The sequence below is a fragment of the Podarcis vaucheri genome (genome assembly GCF_965113315.1).
Source record: "Podarcis vaucheri genome assembly, chromosome: 13".
NCBI classification, from domain to species: Eukaryota; Metazoa; Chordata; class Lepidosauria; order Squamata; family Lacertidae; genus Podarcis; species Podarcis vaucheri.
Window position 1 is genome coordinate 15615303 of NC_138751.1, and position 16030 is coordinate 15631332.

At 46.6% G+C, this 16030-nt stretch overlaps 1 protein-coding gene across 2 annotated transcripts; it reads left to right on the top strand.

The window, feature by feature from the left end:
- Positions 1-2232: 2232 nt before the first annotated feature.
- Positions 2233-10052, top strand: LOC309517146 (cardiotrophin-2-like; the record flags this gene model as incomplete). 2 transcript variants are annotated; one of them, XM_082196229.1, is made up of 3 exons in its annotated part: positions 2233-2434; positions 8670-8863; positions 9603-10052. In XM_082196229.1, exons 1-3 carry the CDS (start codon positions 2248-2250, stop codon positions 10050-10052), a joined length of 831 nt encoding a protein of 276 aa, XP_082052355.1. In that variant the 5' UTR covers positions 2233-2247. The 2 variants fall into 2 exon arrangements, with proteins under 2 accessions (XP_082052355.1, XP_082052356.1); XM_082196230.1 differs by having other exon boundaries at positions 8670-8800; positions 9591-10052.
- Positions 10053-16030: the final 5978 nt, after the last annotated feature.

Below are 16030 nucleotides of genomic sequence, written 5' to 3' on the forward strand. Positions count from 1 at the left end.
GGAAGTACGTTCCAAAACCAAAGCGTTCTGAAACCAACGCACGCTTTCCCATAGAAAGTAATGTAAAACTAATTAATCCGTTCCAGACTTTTTTGAAAAAATCCCTAAAACAGCAATTGAACATGAATTTTACTATCTAACGAGACCATTGATCCATAAAATGAAAGCAATAATCAATGTACTGTACTATAAAATAAAGAAGACAGTATTGTAGATGATAAAAATTTTAAAAATAATAATAATTCTTACCTGCACTGATGATAGTCATTGCTTGGATGGGTGGCTTTTATCCATTTCCACTATCACACAATCAATCAATCAGTAGCTGAACTGGGTTCCAGACAGTCACAAAAACAAATTAATCAAAAATGCCTAAAAACAAACACAAATTAAACATCAAAAACAAGAGCGCCAAACTTAATCTGTTCTGGAAGTCCATTTGACTTCCAAAATGTTCAAAAACCAAGGTACAGCTTCTAATTGGTACAGATGCCTCGGAAACGATAGCCAACAGCCACATAGGATGTTCGGCTTCCAAAAAATGTTCAAAAACTGGAACACTTGCTTCCGGGTTTTCGGAGTTTGAGAACCAAAGCGTTTGAAAACCAAGGCATTTGAGAACCAAGTTACCACTGTAAAACGTTGAACTTGCTTTTCTTTTCTTTTTTGGTTTGGTTGTTTATCCTGGTATTCTTGCATCCCCCCCCCCTTTTTTTGGCAAATAAAAAATCCCCTGCTGTACAGTCTCTGTCCTGATCAGCTTTGGCACGCACAGCAAGGCTGTTGTTGAAAGTTTGCTATCCGGTTCCACCACTACCGCCAAACCGGGCTGTAACAGTGTGTCTGAGCTTTCTTACTTAAATTACACAGCATTCTTCTTAATTGGGCAGGAATGACCTTTCGGGAACTGGTGAGTGAAGCGTGTAGAGGTTTGGCCTAAGTACTTTTTGTAGTCCTTCAATGCATAATGCTCCCAAACCAGTTTTGATAATGAATAATTATTTAACTAATCATTTACATTTTAACTACCGTATTTTTTGCTCTATAACACGCACCCGACCATAACACGCACATAGTTTTTAGAGGAGGAAAATCCGTAGCCATGCCACCCGTAGGCATTCCCTCCATAACACGCACAGACATTTCCCCTTACTTTCTAGGAGGAAAAAAGTTAGTGTTATGGTGCAAAAAATACGGTAATTCATAGATCAAGCAATTACAGTCGCATATCCAGATGCTCTTTGGAGATACCGAAGGATAAAATATGCAGTGATCAAAAGCTGTCCATTTCAACTGTACTTGGAAGTCAGTTCCCTGGAACACAGTGGGTCTCCCTTTTAAGTAAATAGGCTCAGGCTGCACAGCTTAAGACAATTCATTGAAACCGCTAAAGGTTTCAGCCACATTTGAGTTTATTTTTCTGTTATGTTTTCCAAAAAATAAAAATAAAAATTTAAAATAAATCTATTTTTATTATTGGATCAGCTTCGACCGGTGTCAGAAGCACTCTGGATACTCGGGGATGGGATAGCTCAGAAGAAGAAATTGCATAGGTCCCAAAATTGTTTTCTGCTAATTTAAAACAAGGTGTGTTTTTTTAAAAAAAATAACACTTAATTCTGAGACCCCAACATTATAATAACTATGTAAACTGGGCCCACACTTTAAAATCCCTGGGGTGGGGGTGGGGGCTGAATTCCACCCCTGTATGGTTCTTTCCTAAATAAAACGAATCCATGCTTTCAGTTCCTCCGAACTCTTCATAATTCATCTGCTGTCTTTTTTTCTCTCTCTTTACTGACCTGCTGTTTTGTAATCATTTAATGCACCGGATTTTTAACTTGGCTGCTTTTCATGTTTGGATTGGCTCTGGAAAATCCTTGAAGACAGAAATATTTGGATGGAGTTGAATTAAATCATAGGGTCTGCAGCTTCCTCTCTCTGATCTTCCCACCCTAGCCCAAAAATCAAAAAATGTAACCGCGGCCAAAAAATGTAACCGCGGCCCCTTTAAGTCCCACGAGCTGACTTTTGGCCCGGGGGCAAGTGGACGGCCATTCATCTGTACCCCCAGGAGAAGGGGGCGGAGAGAGGCATGCGGCCCGCGGGCCGTGCCCTCTAGCCTGCCCCTTGATCTGCCCGCGCCCAGTTACCCCCGCGGACGAGCGGACAAGTGCCAAGTTTCGTGGAGGTGGGGGGGGGAGAAAAGGGAGAGGAGATTAGATTCCTTGTTCCGGGAACGGAGGCATGTGTGATCTCAGCCTCCTGGAATCCGCGAGTCGCCTGCGATCCCGGGATAGGACGACGGAGGCGGCGCGGGGGGGTGGGGGGAGGAAACCCGAGTCCTATAAGAAGCGCGCCGCGACGAAGGTGCAACAAGTGGAGGTGATCCGAGGCTCCAAAGGCGCTCTTGCAAGAATGGAGGTGCTTTCAGGTAGGGGGAATTGCCAGAAAACTTGGGAAAGGGTGTCGGGGGGGGGGGTGTAGAGGTAAATCTTGCCGCAAGTCGGTGGATGTCGCCCTGTAAATCCCTTCTCCCACCCCTAGCAAAAAGGAGAATGGCTCGATCGAGTTCTTGCTCTGGAAGTTTGCAAAGTTTGCAAATAGAAGTCAAAGTTCTCAGGCAGCGATGGGGGAAGAGATGCGGAGAGTTGGCCCCCTTCAAGGCAGCTTCGTTTGGATACGTTATGGAAGGATCATTGCCATATTCTTTTTCAAGCTTTTATCTGCCGATCAGGCTGGTGTTGTTTGTCTATATGCCCTGATAAGTTGGCAAAAAAGGAGCTCTTTTTTTCTTAAAAAATGTTTAGGGGTACTCTCATTTTGTCTCAAGAAAAAAACACACCATTTTATAGTTCAAGTCGGGGAAAATAAATACAGTAAATGGAAAAAGTACAAAGATTTGCAAAATGTTTAGGGGTATGAGTACCCCTGGGTCCCCCCCAGAAAAAAAGCACTGGCAAAAAGGAAATGGGGAATCCCCAGTTGGGATAAGGGAAGCAATCCTGCAGGAGCTCCTAGGAGCAGGGCTGGGTAGGAAAAATTGACTGTCCCCTCCTGATTTATTTATTTTTTAATTGTCTGGAGCTTTATTATTATTACAACCTAACCAGCTATCCTCTTGTGAAGCAGGCTTTTTCCTTGTTTTTAAAGGCAGGTCTTCTGTGCCTTTTAACAGCTGTTTAACGGGCAGGGATTCAACTGGTAAATCTCTCCCGTGAGCCCATTTGCAAGAGAAAATGAACTACTACCTGTCTCACAGGTCTTAAATGCGGAAGAAACCTGCCTGAAAAACAGTTAATCTAATGTAGTTAAGAATTCTGTGACTTTTTGTGTAATAAAATTAATAATCGAATGGTAGTTCTGCCTTGGCTTCAGCTGACCCAGGCTGGTAAGAGAAAGGAAGTTTTTATCGGGGAGAATCATCAGGGCCAACTTTTGTTTGAACTTGCGCAGTGTACACAAGTTCAAACATCTTGGCATCTGCATGAATGAGTCTAGAGCATCTGGATGCTATGAATAAGACAAGTCTTTGGTTCAGATTTTCCCATTAGCAGGGAAAATGCTCTACAGAAGAAGCTGGTGGAAAATTAACTCAGGGTAAAGGATGCCAAATCCAAACTCTGTTCTGGAACGGGGCTACTGCTGGCTTAGCTGGCAGAAGGAGCACAAATCTTTAAATGGTGTTTTTGCTGGCTTAATTTATGCCAGGTTCACAAGTCAAAACGCTGAGCTGGCTGGATTTAGGATCTGACCTGTCCTCTTTTTGGGTCCTGCCCATGCCACACCCTTGGAAGACCCCCTTTCCAGGGTTTACCCCAGCTGGAATCCCACTGGATGCTAACCCCACTCAACTCAGTGGAGCAGGACCCAGCCAGCTGAGCCCCCCAACATAAGCCCTGAAAAGGGGAGGGGGGAAGGTTCTGCGGTGGCACTAGAGAGTGGGGATTTAGGCTGGATCCTAACATGATTTCACTTGGTCATGTGGACTAGCAACCTGGTGGTTAGTTATACCACAAAAAGGGTAGTGTTAACGCAAACACTATTTTAAAGGCTTGTTTCCCCCTCTGCCAGGTTTAGGCCGACAGCTGAGCGGCTGCATTCAGTTGACCAAATTTCCCAAGTTGTGCAGACATGTTCTTGGGTGTTCATTATGGGGAAGAAGCTCATAAAACATGGTTAAGTAATACTGTACTTCAGATGTCTCTCTAATGTCAGCTGTCAAAAGTTGGTTGCGGAGGGCAGGCTGCTGGGTGGTTGGGACAGGTGGCCCATTTGCTCACCTCTTTCCATTCCAGGTGGTAAAGGGTTAAGCTGATTCCACTCTCCACTTTCCCTTTCTAATCTTTCCTGTCCAAGCCAGAATTGTAAAACCTGAGCAATTTCCTTTTCTCCTTCCCTGCCTTCCTGGAGAGCAATAAATGAGAGATAAATCTTTGCACATATCTCCCGCTGCAGTACCTGAGGCCAAAGTTAAACATTCACTCAGAAGGAAATTTTTCTTCTTCTGGCCTGGCCATGGAGTGCCACTTAAGATGGAGTGCACTTAAGATGGCTGGGTGCTATTCTTGGCATTCCCCCCTTGAAGGATCACAGCTGTGGATGGCAAAGCTCTCCTTTGACTTCCAAGGCTGCATACAGGCCATGCTCCATGTCAAACACCTGACAAAAGATTCCCTAGAATGGTAGTTTGTTAAGGGTACTGGAATGGTAGCTCTGCGAGGGTGGACTACAGATAAAAAGGTAAAGGGACCCCTGACCATTAGGTCCAGTCGTGACCAACTCTGGGGTTGCAGCGCTCATCTCACTTTACTGGCCGAGGGAGCCGGCGTACAGCTTCCGGGTCATGTGGCCAGCATGACTAAGCCGCTTCTGGCGAACCAGAGCAGCACACAGAAACACCGTTTACCTTCCTGCCGGAGTGGTACCTACTTATCTACTTGCACTTTGACGTGCTTTTGAACTGCTAGGTTGGCAGGAGCAGGGACTGAGCAACAGGAGCTCACCCCGTTGCAGGGATTCGAACTGCCGACCTTCTGATCAGCAAGTCCTAGGCTCTGTGGTTTAACCCACAGTGCCACCCTTGTCCCGGACTACAGATACTTTGGTGCAAATAATGTGCTTTAAATGTTAGGTATGTCCACAGCCCCCAATGCCATATTGTCTAGTATTCTATTTAGCAATAGCAGCCAACAAAATATCCCCAGGAAGCCTCCAAGCGCAGCAGGAAAGAATTTGCCCTCCCTGTTCTTTTTCACAATCCTAGCATCTGATTATTATTATCCCTGAACACAAGAGGTTCCATTTAGTTCATGGGAGAAAGAGAGACATATTATTTAAAAAGCTTAAGCCTCTGAAACTCTCCTCACCCAAGCAATTTTATTTTATCATTTCATCTGTTTCTTGAATCCTCCTAGGAGTTCAAAGGGACATACATAGTTCTCATCCTGCCTGTTTCATCCTCAAAGCAACCCTGTGAGGTATCTTAGGCCGAAAGCGAGTGACTTGGCTCAAGATCACCCAGAATGGGGATTGGAACCCTGGTCTGCCAGGTCGTAGTCCAAAGCTCTAACCACTACACCACATGAGCCCCAGGCCCCCAAACTCTCCATCCTGCCCTCATAGAAAAAATGCTTCAGCCTTTTAGACATCTTAGTTTCCTTTTTCTAACTTGGAAACCCAAGACCTTGGGAAGTTGCTGCTTTGCTTAAGGCAGCAGGTAGACCTGGGTAATAATTGCTTGATGTATTTTTCCCCCCTTTTCAAAACTGGGGGAATCGCCCATCCTACCATTTCTTCATCCCTATGTGTAACCTGAAACTAGCACCCAGAAAGAGCCTCATAACTAATTAAGTCTGCTGCCTCTTCCTACGCTCAGACTTTATGGCTTTGATGCCAAGTCAGTTTCTCTCTCCTCCTCTGCCCCTCCACGGCTTAGACCTAGCCTGATGAAGAGCTCTGGGGATCTCTAAAGCTTGCACACTCTTTTGGGGCCAGCCCCACAATGCCAGGAATTAAAATGCATTTTAAAACGTCCGGAAATAAAAGCTATTGCCCTCCTGTGGACTGTGAAATGTCTTCTAGAAATTGGTCGCCTTGCATAAACCGTCACACCCTCCTCTATTTCCAGGGAGCTTGTCTGTGGGGTTCTCTGCAGTTCCTTCGCACACATAACTCCTGGGTTGTCCTCCCCACCTCTCAGCTTCTTCCAGGATAGAAACACAGGACACTGCTTCCTTCATCTACTTTGACTGGCACCTGTCCTTCCCCCAGGTTTCAGACAGGAGCTTTTGCAAGCCCTACCTGGAGATACCAGGATTGAACCTTTGACCTTCTGTATGCAAAGCAGATGCTCTACCCACCCAGCTACTCTGCCCTTACCCAAGACGTCTGTGATTGCTGCATGAGAGGGTGGGGAGACCAAATTGCTTGGTTGAAGAAAATCTCGTTTAATTGAGGAAATTCTTAGAAGGGTTAGAATGCTTCTGATGTGCTGTTAATAATTTGTGCATACAAATTGTCTCAGTGAGAAGGGTGGAGTGTGCCTGATAAGGACAGGCAAGAAGCCCTTGAGCTGTCTGTGATGTGTGTAGATAAGTCGATACAGATGATGTGGTTTTCCTACTCAGGGGAAAGTGATGTGGACTTTGCCTCTGGTAACCTGGGTCAGAAATCTGATATGGGAGTGCTATTTTTGTTTCAGTCTCTTCTTTGTGTATTTATATTTGTGTGTGTGTGTGTACAGTACTTAAAAATCCCTTTGCATATCACCTGTCCTTAAAGTACCCTTGCAAAGTAGGTCAGCTAAAAGGTTTCGCCCTTAGGTACAGACTCCAAAATACAAAACTGCAGGTCCATTCATACCATCAGCTGTGAAGACTGCTGGTGTGCCTAAGTGAAATGCAGTTTAATGTGAAAGCTCTTCACTCTTCAGTATATTCATAGAATCATAGAATCATAGAGTTGGAAGAGACCACAAGGGCCATCGAGTCCAACCCCCTGCCAAGCAGGAAACACCATCAGAGCACGCCTGACATATGGTTGTCAAGCCTCTGCTTAAAGACCTCCAAAGTAGGAGACATATTGTTACATGTGGATCCAGAACTGGCCTCCACAATCACTTACGGACTCACTGTTAAAACCATGTTCATGGAAGACAATCTTACTCGGCTACGAGTGATCGCCACCCACCCCACCCCATTTCCCAGCAGTGTGAGATTCCCAGGGTTCCAGACGCTTGCTCATGTTTCTTTCAGAAATTAGGCATGGCAGAGACTGTGAAGTCTTTATGATATATGGATTTATTACACATATATTCAACCTGTCCCTACATGGACGGATTAAAGAGCATTCACATCCTGTGAGGGTCTGGCCTCCCCCTTAAGGGCAGCATTGGAGTCAAAGGACAGCAAAAAAGTCTGTCCTCTGTGCCTCTTAGTTCCAGCCTGTCCTTCCCAGCCCCCTTCTTTTTGCTACCAATCCACTCCATCATTCAAAGTGGAAACCCTAAACCTGGCTTTTGCCTCTGCCCACAAGCACCTAGCAAGAAGGGGCCCCACTCTCCTTTGCCTGCAACCTTACCCTCCTTGATGGGTTTCCTTGATGGGTCATTACTGGCTTTTGTCTCCTGCTAATAGCCCATCCAGCTAGCTCTGCATAACTAAATCCAGGGGTTTCTGTGTTTGGCAAAGTTTAATCACCTTGATTAATTCTTACTTTTACTAAATCCAGGAATTATGGGGGAACCTGGCCCCCCACAAATCATTAGCAATGTTTTAAAAGGGGGATATTGCAATTAAACACAGACGCTTCTTCTTCTTCATATCTGACATGTGCGTGTTCTAGAAGTTTTGCTTTGCACTTTTTTGCACATATAAATATGATTGGCTTACTCAAGTTTTTAAAAACCTTCTCTTTCTGATCTTTTGGAGGCGAACATAAAAGCCATATATTTATTATTTTGTTGGGTTTTGTTCTGTGGTTTTGAAAGCTGCCTTGAGCGCTTCCTAACCAAGGTGGCCCATAAATATTATATTTAAGACTGTTTTCAGTCTCATTCGACTCCTGCCTTCCCCACCAATTGAGTTATCCTGCTGGGCCTGCGGTGGGGTGGGCGGAGTTCCATATGGGGAGTTATAGTTTTTTGGATCCCAGCCAACTTCAGGCATTTCCAGTTGTGTGGAATTGTGACTCTGAACACACACACATTGCCTTATCTGCCCTATCCCAAAGTGATTTAACACGTTAGTATAGAATAGGGAGCCATTGTTTAGAGTGTTGGACTCCAAGACCTGGTGCCCCCTCAGACATGAAGCTCTCTGGGTGACTTTGGGCCAGTTGCTGTCTCTTAGCCTAACCTACCTCACAGGTAGCATAAAGGGAGGGCGGGTCCTTGGAAGAAAATTGGGATGTGTATATGTACAGGTAATAAATAATGTGTGAGAGGTGTCATTGCTACTTTCTAGAAAACCCCAAAGGTCCCTTGGGTGCACACCGCTCGTTGCATGTCTGTTGGGGGTTACACTCTGGGGGAAACCAGTCTGCCTCTTTTGTCTTTTCCAGCCTTCTCCCATCACAAGCATCTGCAGAGGCCCCCCTTGAGGTTTACTGTGGACTGTGAGCTTGCCCAACGCAGCATCTTAACTTTCTGCTTGCTTCTTCTTCTGCAGTGGACTTGCCAAGCCACCTTTCGTCATCGCCACCATCTCACTCCCAGCAAGAAATCGCACTCAGGATCAAAAATGCATACAACCTGGCCATCAACATGCAGGATGGCGCAAAACAGCTGCTAGCAGACTATGTGAGTCCTCAGAACCTGAGAGAAATGAACATATTCTTGGAGGCCAGGAAGGGGTGTGTGTGTGTGTGTGTGTGTGTGTGTGTGTTCAGCTAAGCACTGAAATTAATGAGCCGAAGACAGCCATGTCCTTTTACCTCAATATTGATTGATTGCTTTTATATCTCAACTTTTTCACCAACCCTGTGAGAGGTAGGTTAGGCTAAGGGGCAGTGGCTGGCCCCAGGTCACCCCATGAGCTTGTGTAAGTCACTTTGAGATCCCTTGGTGCAAAAATGTCGCTACAATAAAGCCACCTCTGCATGGAAAGACAGCCAGCCTTTTTCCTGAATCCCAGTGAGGATTTGAAACCTGATCTCCCAGGTCCTAGTCTGACGCTCTAAACATGAGGCCGCACTGGCTCTCCTCCGATCTGACTAGCCTTGTGTGTAAAATGATACTGGTTTGCCTTAACTCTGAGCACAGGACGGGGTCTGACGCAGGTGCAGACAGCCAAGCTGCAGTAACTTGGCCTGTGATCAGAGGCACGTTGCGTTTGAATTGTCTCCTCTTCCCCCATCCCCACCTCCTTAGATCATCTGCTTTGCGATTTCCCTGTAGCTCGGTGAGTGACCTTGGCCTAGCCTCGGAATATCTCAGCCAAACAACGACGTTACAAAAGGGTGTTTGTGAAGACAAAATGTGATTGTCTCATCAGCCGGTACCTTGGAGAAAGGGTGGGGTACAGAATCCAGGAACCCGAACGTCAAGGCTTAAGAGCTCTGACCGTCTTGCGTGTCTTTTCATTTCTCAGATGTCTGTTCAGGACGAACCCTTCACAACTGCCGGTTTCAACCCTCCCGTCGAGCCCTTCCCAGGCCTGCCATCGCCATCCCTTCCCCCCAGCGCCTGGCTGGACCTTAGCGACGCCGAACGCCTGCAGCAGAACGTCACGGCCTTCTCCAATTTGCCAGTGTTCCTGTCTGCCGTCAAAAGCCAACAGGAGGTGATGAACTCCGATGCCAGTGACCTGCGCCACCAGCTCACGTTGTCGCGCCTGCAGTGCCTTGGTCTGTCAAACCACCTTGCATCCATCATGGCCTCCATGGGCCTTGTACCTGCTCCAGCGACGCCGGCTGAGCCGCCGGGACTTGGCAGCTCCTTTTTCATGAAATTTTCCGGCTACCGTGTTTGCCATCTCTACCGGGATTGGGTCCTCCGTTGCGTAAAGGACCTGTCTCTCCTGGCTGACAGATACCCTGTCCCCTCGCTCTGAGGGGAAATTGTGTGGTGGTGTTTGTACCATCCCAGTTGGCTTCTGTTTTTGTGTTGGTGAGGGGAAGTTAGGAGAGTAGTAAACTTTTTCTCTCTGCCCACAGGAAGGCTGAAGGAATGAAACGCCCTTCCCTTGTGAGGAATGCTTTTCTCATGTAGCTGCCCCAGCAAAGCAACACTGAACTGCCTCCATCTTGCCTATCTCCTTCATATTCTCATTCTCGTCCTTCTTGTCTTAAAAAAAAGAGAAAAAATCCAGAATATGAAAGGAGAAAATGTTTGCAGAGGAGCAGCATTGGCTCTCCTGCCTTTTGGCAGGGCCTGAATGCCTTTGTTCATGTGGTGCTTCCACCCCACAGCAGCCATTTTGTGAGAGCTACTTTGGCCTCTCAATGTGGAAGAGGTTCTCGAGGGGAGGAGGGTATCTGGTTCCAAATTATTCCCCTCCCTGTAACACTGAACACTAAGAAACATGATGTTCAAAGGCAGTGGAAAGCCAATATAGCCTATGTGCCTTTTCTTATCCTCTGTGTGGCGCATTTAGAAATTCAGCAGGTAAAGAAAGCCTGTAGGCCCCGTAGATGGCTAACGGGAGAAGCATGAACCTACCGCAGTTACTCCCATCACAGTTGTTAAAGGTGCAGAGTGGAGGTGGGGAAAGGTGATTAAGATGGAGTCTTTATGAGTAAGGCTTTTTGTGGCATTATTCCCTTTCAATCTGAACACCTTTCTACTGGGCGGTGAGACACATTGAGAGAGGCTGTGTGTAGTTCAAATCCCTTACTCAGGCCCTAACCAACCTTACAGGTACAGATAGGTAGCCGTGTTGGTCTGCCATAGTCAAAATAAAAAAATTCCTTCCAGTAGCACCTTAAAGACCAACTAAGTTAGTTCTTGGTATGAGCTTTCGTGTGCATGCACACTTCTTCAGATACATGCACACGAAAGCTCATACCAAGAACTAACTTAGTTGGTCTTTAAGGTGCTACTGGAAGGAATTTTTTTATTCTACCTTACAGGGTTATTGTGAGGGTGAAATGAGGAGGGGCAGAGCCCTGTAGGCCACCTTGAGCTCCTTGGAGGCTATAAATGTAATAATGATTATTTTTTTCCCATTGGTTCCTCAGTACCGAGTTAGTTCTCTCAAAGAATTATCTTGAGGGAGAAACCATTACCTATTTCATGGTACCTTGTTAACCCTTAATAGCCCTTCTGACCCCACCCTTTTCTCCAGTTATGGGGAGGAAGAATGTGCAAACTCTGGTTTTGAGAAAGCTGTTCTCTTCAGGGCTTTTGTTCCTGTCCTAGAGACTTTAGTTTCTACTGTATGTGTTATTTTTATATTAATTATATATGTGGATATATTTATATAGCTGCAGCCTAATTATGTGAATATTGTTAAATTAAACTATTTTTAGTAGGAAGCATAGTTGTGACTTTTCTCTGCCATGGTTGGGAATGGAGCTCACGTAATAAACTCCTGTCAGGTTGCTTTTATTTCCCAAACCTATGGAAGCAAGCATTCAAACGGTATATGGAAGGGGTGGCCAAGGAAGGGCTCGTGGCTGTATGCATGCCCACAGATGCCTCCCCTGTGGCCAACACTGTCCTCTTGTGATGCTGAAATTAGGCTTGAAAGAAGCATTTTATTGGAATTAACAGGATAGGCTTGGGGGGGGGGAGGTGCTCTGTTGCAGATTCTGTGGTTGTGTGGCTTTCAAAAGTGCCCCTAGGCCCAAAAGGGGTTTGTTTCTGTCAGAGGCCTTCTTGGGCCTGCCAAGGATGCCTTTCCCTCACTGCCTAATAAATAGCCCTGTGCGTCGAGGTCGAGGGGCCGAGGCTGTCAAGTCCAGAGCGTGGGGCTTCCAGAGAGTCTTGTGCCTCTGAAGCCTTTTGGAGAAAACATGTTAACTCCAGCCTGGCAAGTGAGTCTCATCTACAGAGGGGACCAAGGGCAAGAGAAGAACTGCACGCACGGCGGTTATCTCTGCTGAAAAGTGCATCCAGCAGGTGCGGCAATTAACTTCATGTGGAAAATCCCTCCATGTTCCATCCTGATAGGCACTGTTGCTGCCACTGAGGCAGGCAAGCGAGGCGCTGACTAAAAAAGGCAGCAAGCAAACAGTCACGAGGCAAGCGAAGCAGCCCTGACAGCGGCAGCAGCAGCAGCTCAGAAGAGAAGCGACCCCCAGCTTGCAGGCTTCCGTCTACAATTTTTGTCCCAGTATTTTTTGTGGTCTTGGCTGCCAAAGGAGGCAATGTGGCCCATGGGATGGACCACCCTGGCCCAGAAGCTGAACCACCCCCATAAACAAGCACACAGACACTTCTTCCTAAATACTGTACTGACTTAACGAATCCAACTTAGGCGGTGGTGTACCAGACTGGAAGCCAGAACACTTCAGCATTTTTCAACAACTTTCTCCGCCGTTTAAGTGGAAGTGAAGTGAGCGGTGTTTCACTACGACGCGGCTGTGTTACAGAGCTTTGGGCCCACTGTCAACTTCAGGGTCTATATAAACAAGTGCCAAAATACATTGAAAACAGTTTCCAAAACTGCAGAAGTGTGTGCTGTCTGTGTAGAAAATTGGCAGGGAACAGCTGTCTCTGTGCGTGGAGACATGCAGTTCTGAGCAAATACAGTATTTGGCAGGGAACAGAACTCATTTCAGCAGTGTCTCTATGTGTGTGTAGATAAAACCAGAAACTTCCATATAAACAACTTCTGGCTCAATAACTGACCCTACGCCATGCACGCATTATGAAGAGGGATTTATGCTGCCTGCCGTGTTACTTTTCCCCAAAAGGGCTTGTCCTAAACCAATATAAAAGCCAAGAGGGGGCTGGGAATCCTGTTGTCCTCCAGTTTCTGGACTACACCTGCATACACACCATACATTTAAAGCACATTCTCCACCACCACCACACACAAAAGGAATCATGGGAATTGCATTTTAAGGGTGCTGGGACTCATAGTTCTGTTAATGGGTAAATTACAACTCCCAGGATGGGGCAGGGATGATAGGTTCCTTATCTCTGATATACCAGAAGCATGGAAAACATGCCTCACCATCTGCTGCATGAGCAGCATACACACAGCATTTCATACACAAGCGTTTTTTGGACACTGGGGAGATTGTGCAACCACTTCCCACTCTGGAAACACGATGGTGAGGTAGGGGCAGCTAAATCCCAAAGGACCAGGAGTTTAGTAGCTCACACTAACAAAATATTAAACTGCCCACCTAACCCTAGGCAAAAAACCCCACAACACCCCAGGATAATGATTTTCAAGAAACCGGGCACTGTTGGTGTGTACATAACTAGGTTATAAGTTGCATAGCCGGACTGAAAGTGGCTGGGCAGGACTTGGTGGAATTCAGGCGAGGAAGTTCAGGAGGGCAGATTGCTGTGGCTTGAGCAGCCTGCAAGCTTCATCCCAGTGGACAGGGACAGAGAGACAACCAGGAGAACAGGAGATACAGGTCCCAGCACTGCCAGGCTGGAACTTTTGAAGAAGGACCATTGCTCAGTTGAAGAGCATATGCTTTTTTGAGTGCGGGTCCCAATTCTTTCTGCAGCATCTTCAGTTAAAGCATCAGGTTATGGCAGGGGCTGTAAAAGCAGGCCCAGCGCCAGCAGCCAGCCAAGTAGGACAAGGCCCCAGGTTCTTGGAAGGGCCCCAAGTCAGCCTGATCCAGCTGTGCCCTCCTGGCCTGGCCCCTGGGGGATGCTCTTTGGCAGTGGGTGTTGTAGCTCAGCTCCCATCCACAGTGGCTGACTGCCATTTTAAGTTATCCAAAATCTAAGACCCTGGCCCACAGATATATGAAATTTTCTGATATTATAGGTTTCTGGTCCAAGTAAGACCTGGGATGCTGCCATGGGCTCCCCCCAAATCTGGTGCCAACCCCGTGTAAAACACATCTCCCCGAAAAACCACCACTGCCAGTCTGTATAGCAGAGGGCAATTCTAAGCTAGAAGCTCAAGCAGGCTGACCTGACAGAACGCTTCTTCACATGCCTTAAAAATAGTAATAATAACAACCCTCACGACAGGAAGAATAAATTATGCCAGAGCAAACCACGCCAACTTTATAGGATGGATGCAACATTTTTCTCCCCGGTTTTGTCTTATGGAATTTATACACAGCTCTGGCAAAGAATGTGTTTGTTTGCTTTAGAATATCCCTTTTGCGTCATTCAAAGATCCTGGGCTACGTCCAACGACCCAGTGGAACCAGTAAATGAAATATGCCTTCAGCTATAAAGCACCGCATTGAATTCCGATCACCCACCAGCCCCGCCACTTCCTGCATAAACCCGATTGTTGGATGCCAGCCCAGATAAGGAGTTCTCTGTGTCCTTAGTTCCATGACAAATCTCCAAAAAGGTTCTTCACATGGGGGGGGGCAGCCTCCGAGGGAGCCCCTCGGGATTTTGGAAGATGTTTGGATTGCTCAGGGCAATACATACACCTCATTTTGTGAAACGTTGACATCAGGGTTCCCCATTTTGCCTTTTGGGGAAAAACCACTGACCTTAAGGAGCAGAACTACCCAGCTACTGTACAAGCTAGAGCTGGAGAGAACTTGCCCTAACTTTGCACTTCCATTTCAAATGTGTGGAGCCCCATTGGGGAAAGGAGGGTTCCGGTAACCACAGATATTTGGTTGGTCACTGAAGACAGCTAGGATTTGTCAACCTCTGCTTGCTTCAGAAATTCCTGGATTCAGTAAAAACTGACTTGAAAGGAGAAAAGAGGATCTGCATTATCTGGACAGGAAAACCACAGAGAGCAGAAGTGGATGGGGAGGGAAAGCTCATGTGCGCTAGAGACCAAAAGGCTGCCAGTTCAGGCGGAGGTCAATAGAGGCAAAGGGACCAAGGCCTTCTAGGGTGTCAGAGGGAGGGGAAGCCCAACACAGCTCAGCTGGCAGAGCATGGGACTCTTAAACTCAGGGTTATGGGTTCGAATTCCACATTGGGCAAAAGATTCCTGCATTGCAGGGGGTTCGACTAGATGACTCTCAGGATCCCTTCAATTCTACAATTCTATGATAAACACCATGGATTATGAGTTCTTAATCCATGACCAAGTGAGGAAAAATCTGAGTGAGAGTTATCACCTCTGCAAAAAACAAAAAAAAATTCAGAGAGACGTATAAAAGAAGAGCAGAGATTTAAATAGGAAGGACTCACAAAGCTTATTTTGAAGAACAGAAAAGAGGACACATTTGCCAACTTCTACTTTTAACTATGGATCACTATGACGACTCTACCCATGAAAAAGAGGACGTGCCCTGGAAAAAGAGGACATATGGCAACCCTACCTAGATGAACCTTCCCCCCCCCCTTCACAAAGCTACGGTTCCTAGAGGGATTTAACAATGAATTCACAGGAAACTCTGGGAATTGTAGCTCCATGAGGTGAATAGGAGACTCCCAACAACTTTCAGCATCCTTGACAAACTGCAGTTTCCAGGAGTCTTTGCAGGAAGCCATAAAGTCTTTAAAGTCCTGTCCTGAACCCCTGGCCTACCTGGCAGCAAGTTAGTAGGCCAAGTCCAAAGTTTGAAGTCTGAAGGTCAAGCCACACAAGTGAAGTCCAAAGTTCAGGAAATGAGGTTCAGGGTCAATCCAAGTAGCCAAGTCCAAAGTCCAGCAGTCAGGAAACAGTCCAGTCAGCCCTGAAGCCCAGTTCCATGGTTGTCCAGCAACATTCCAGTGAAGGACCATCAACGTGGAGAGCTAAGGAGACACAGCACCTCGGCTCTGCTGCCCTTTTATACTTCGCATGCTGATGGACTGCAGCATCTGGGCTCAATGAGGCAGGTGAACCTCACCTGTCCAAGCCTACTCCAGCCAAGGATTCACACACCTCCTCCCAGAGCCTCACCTGGCCAGCTAGAGAGCTGGCCTGTTGGCCCTTGCCTGCCTCAGCTTCCTGGAGCACCCTGACCACTTCTCCCTACACCT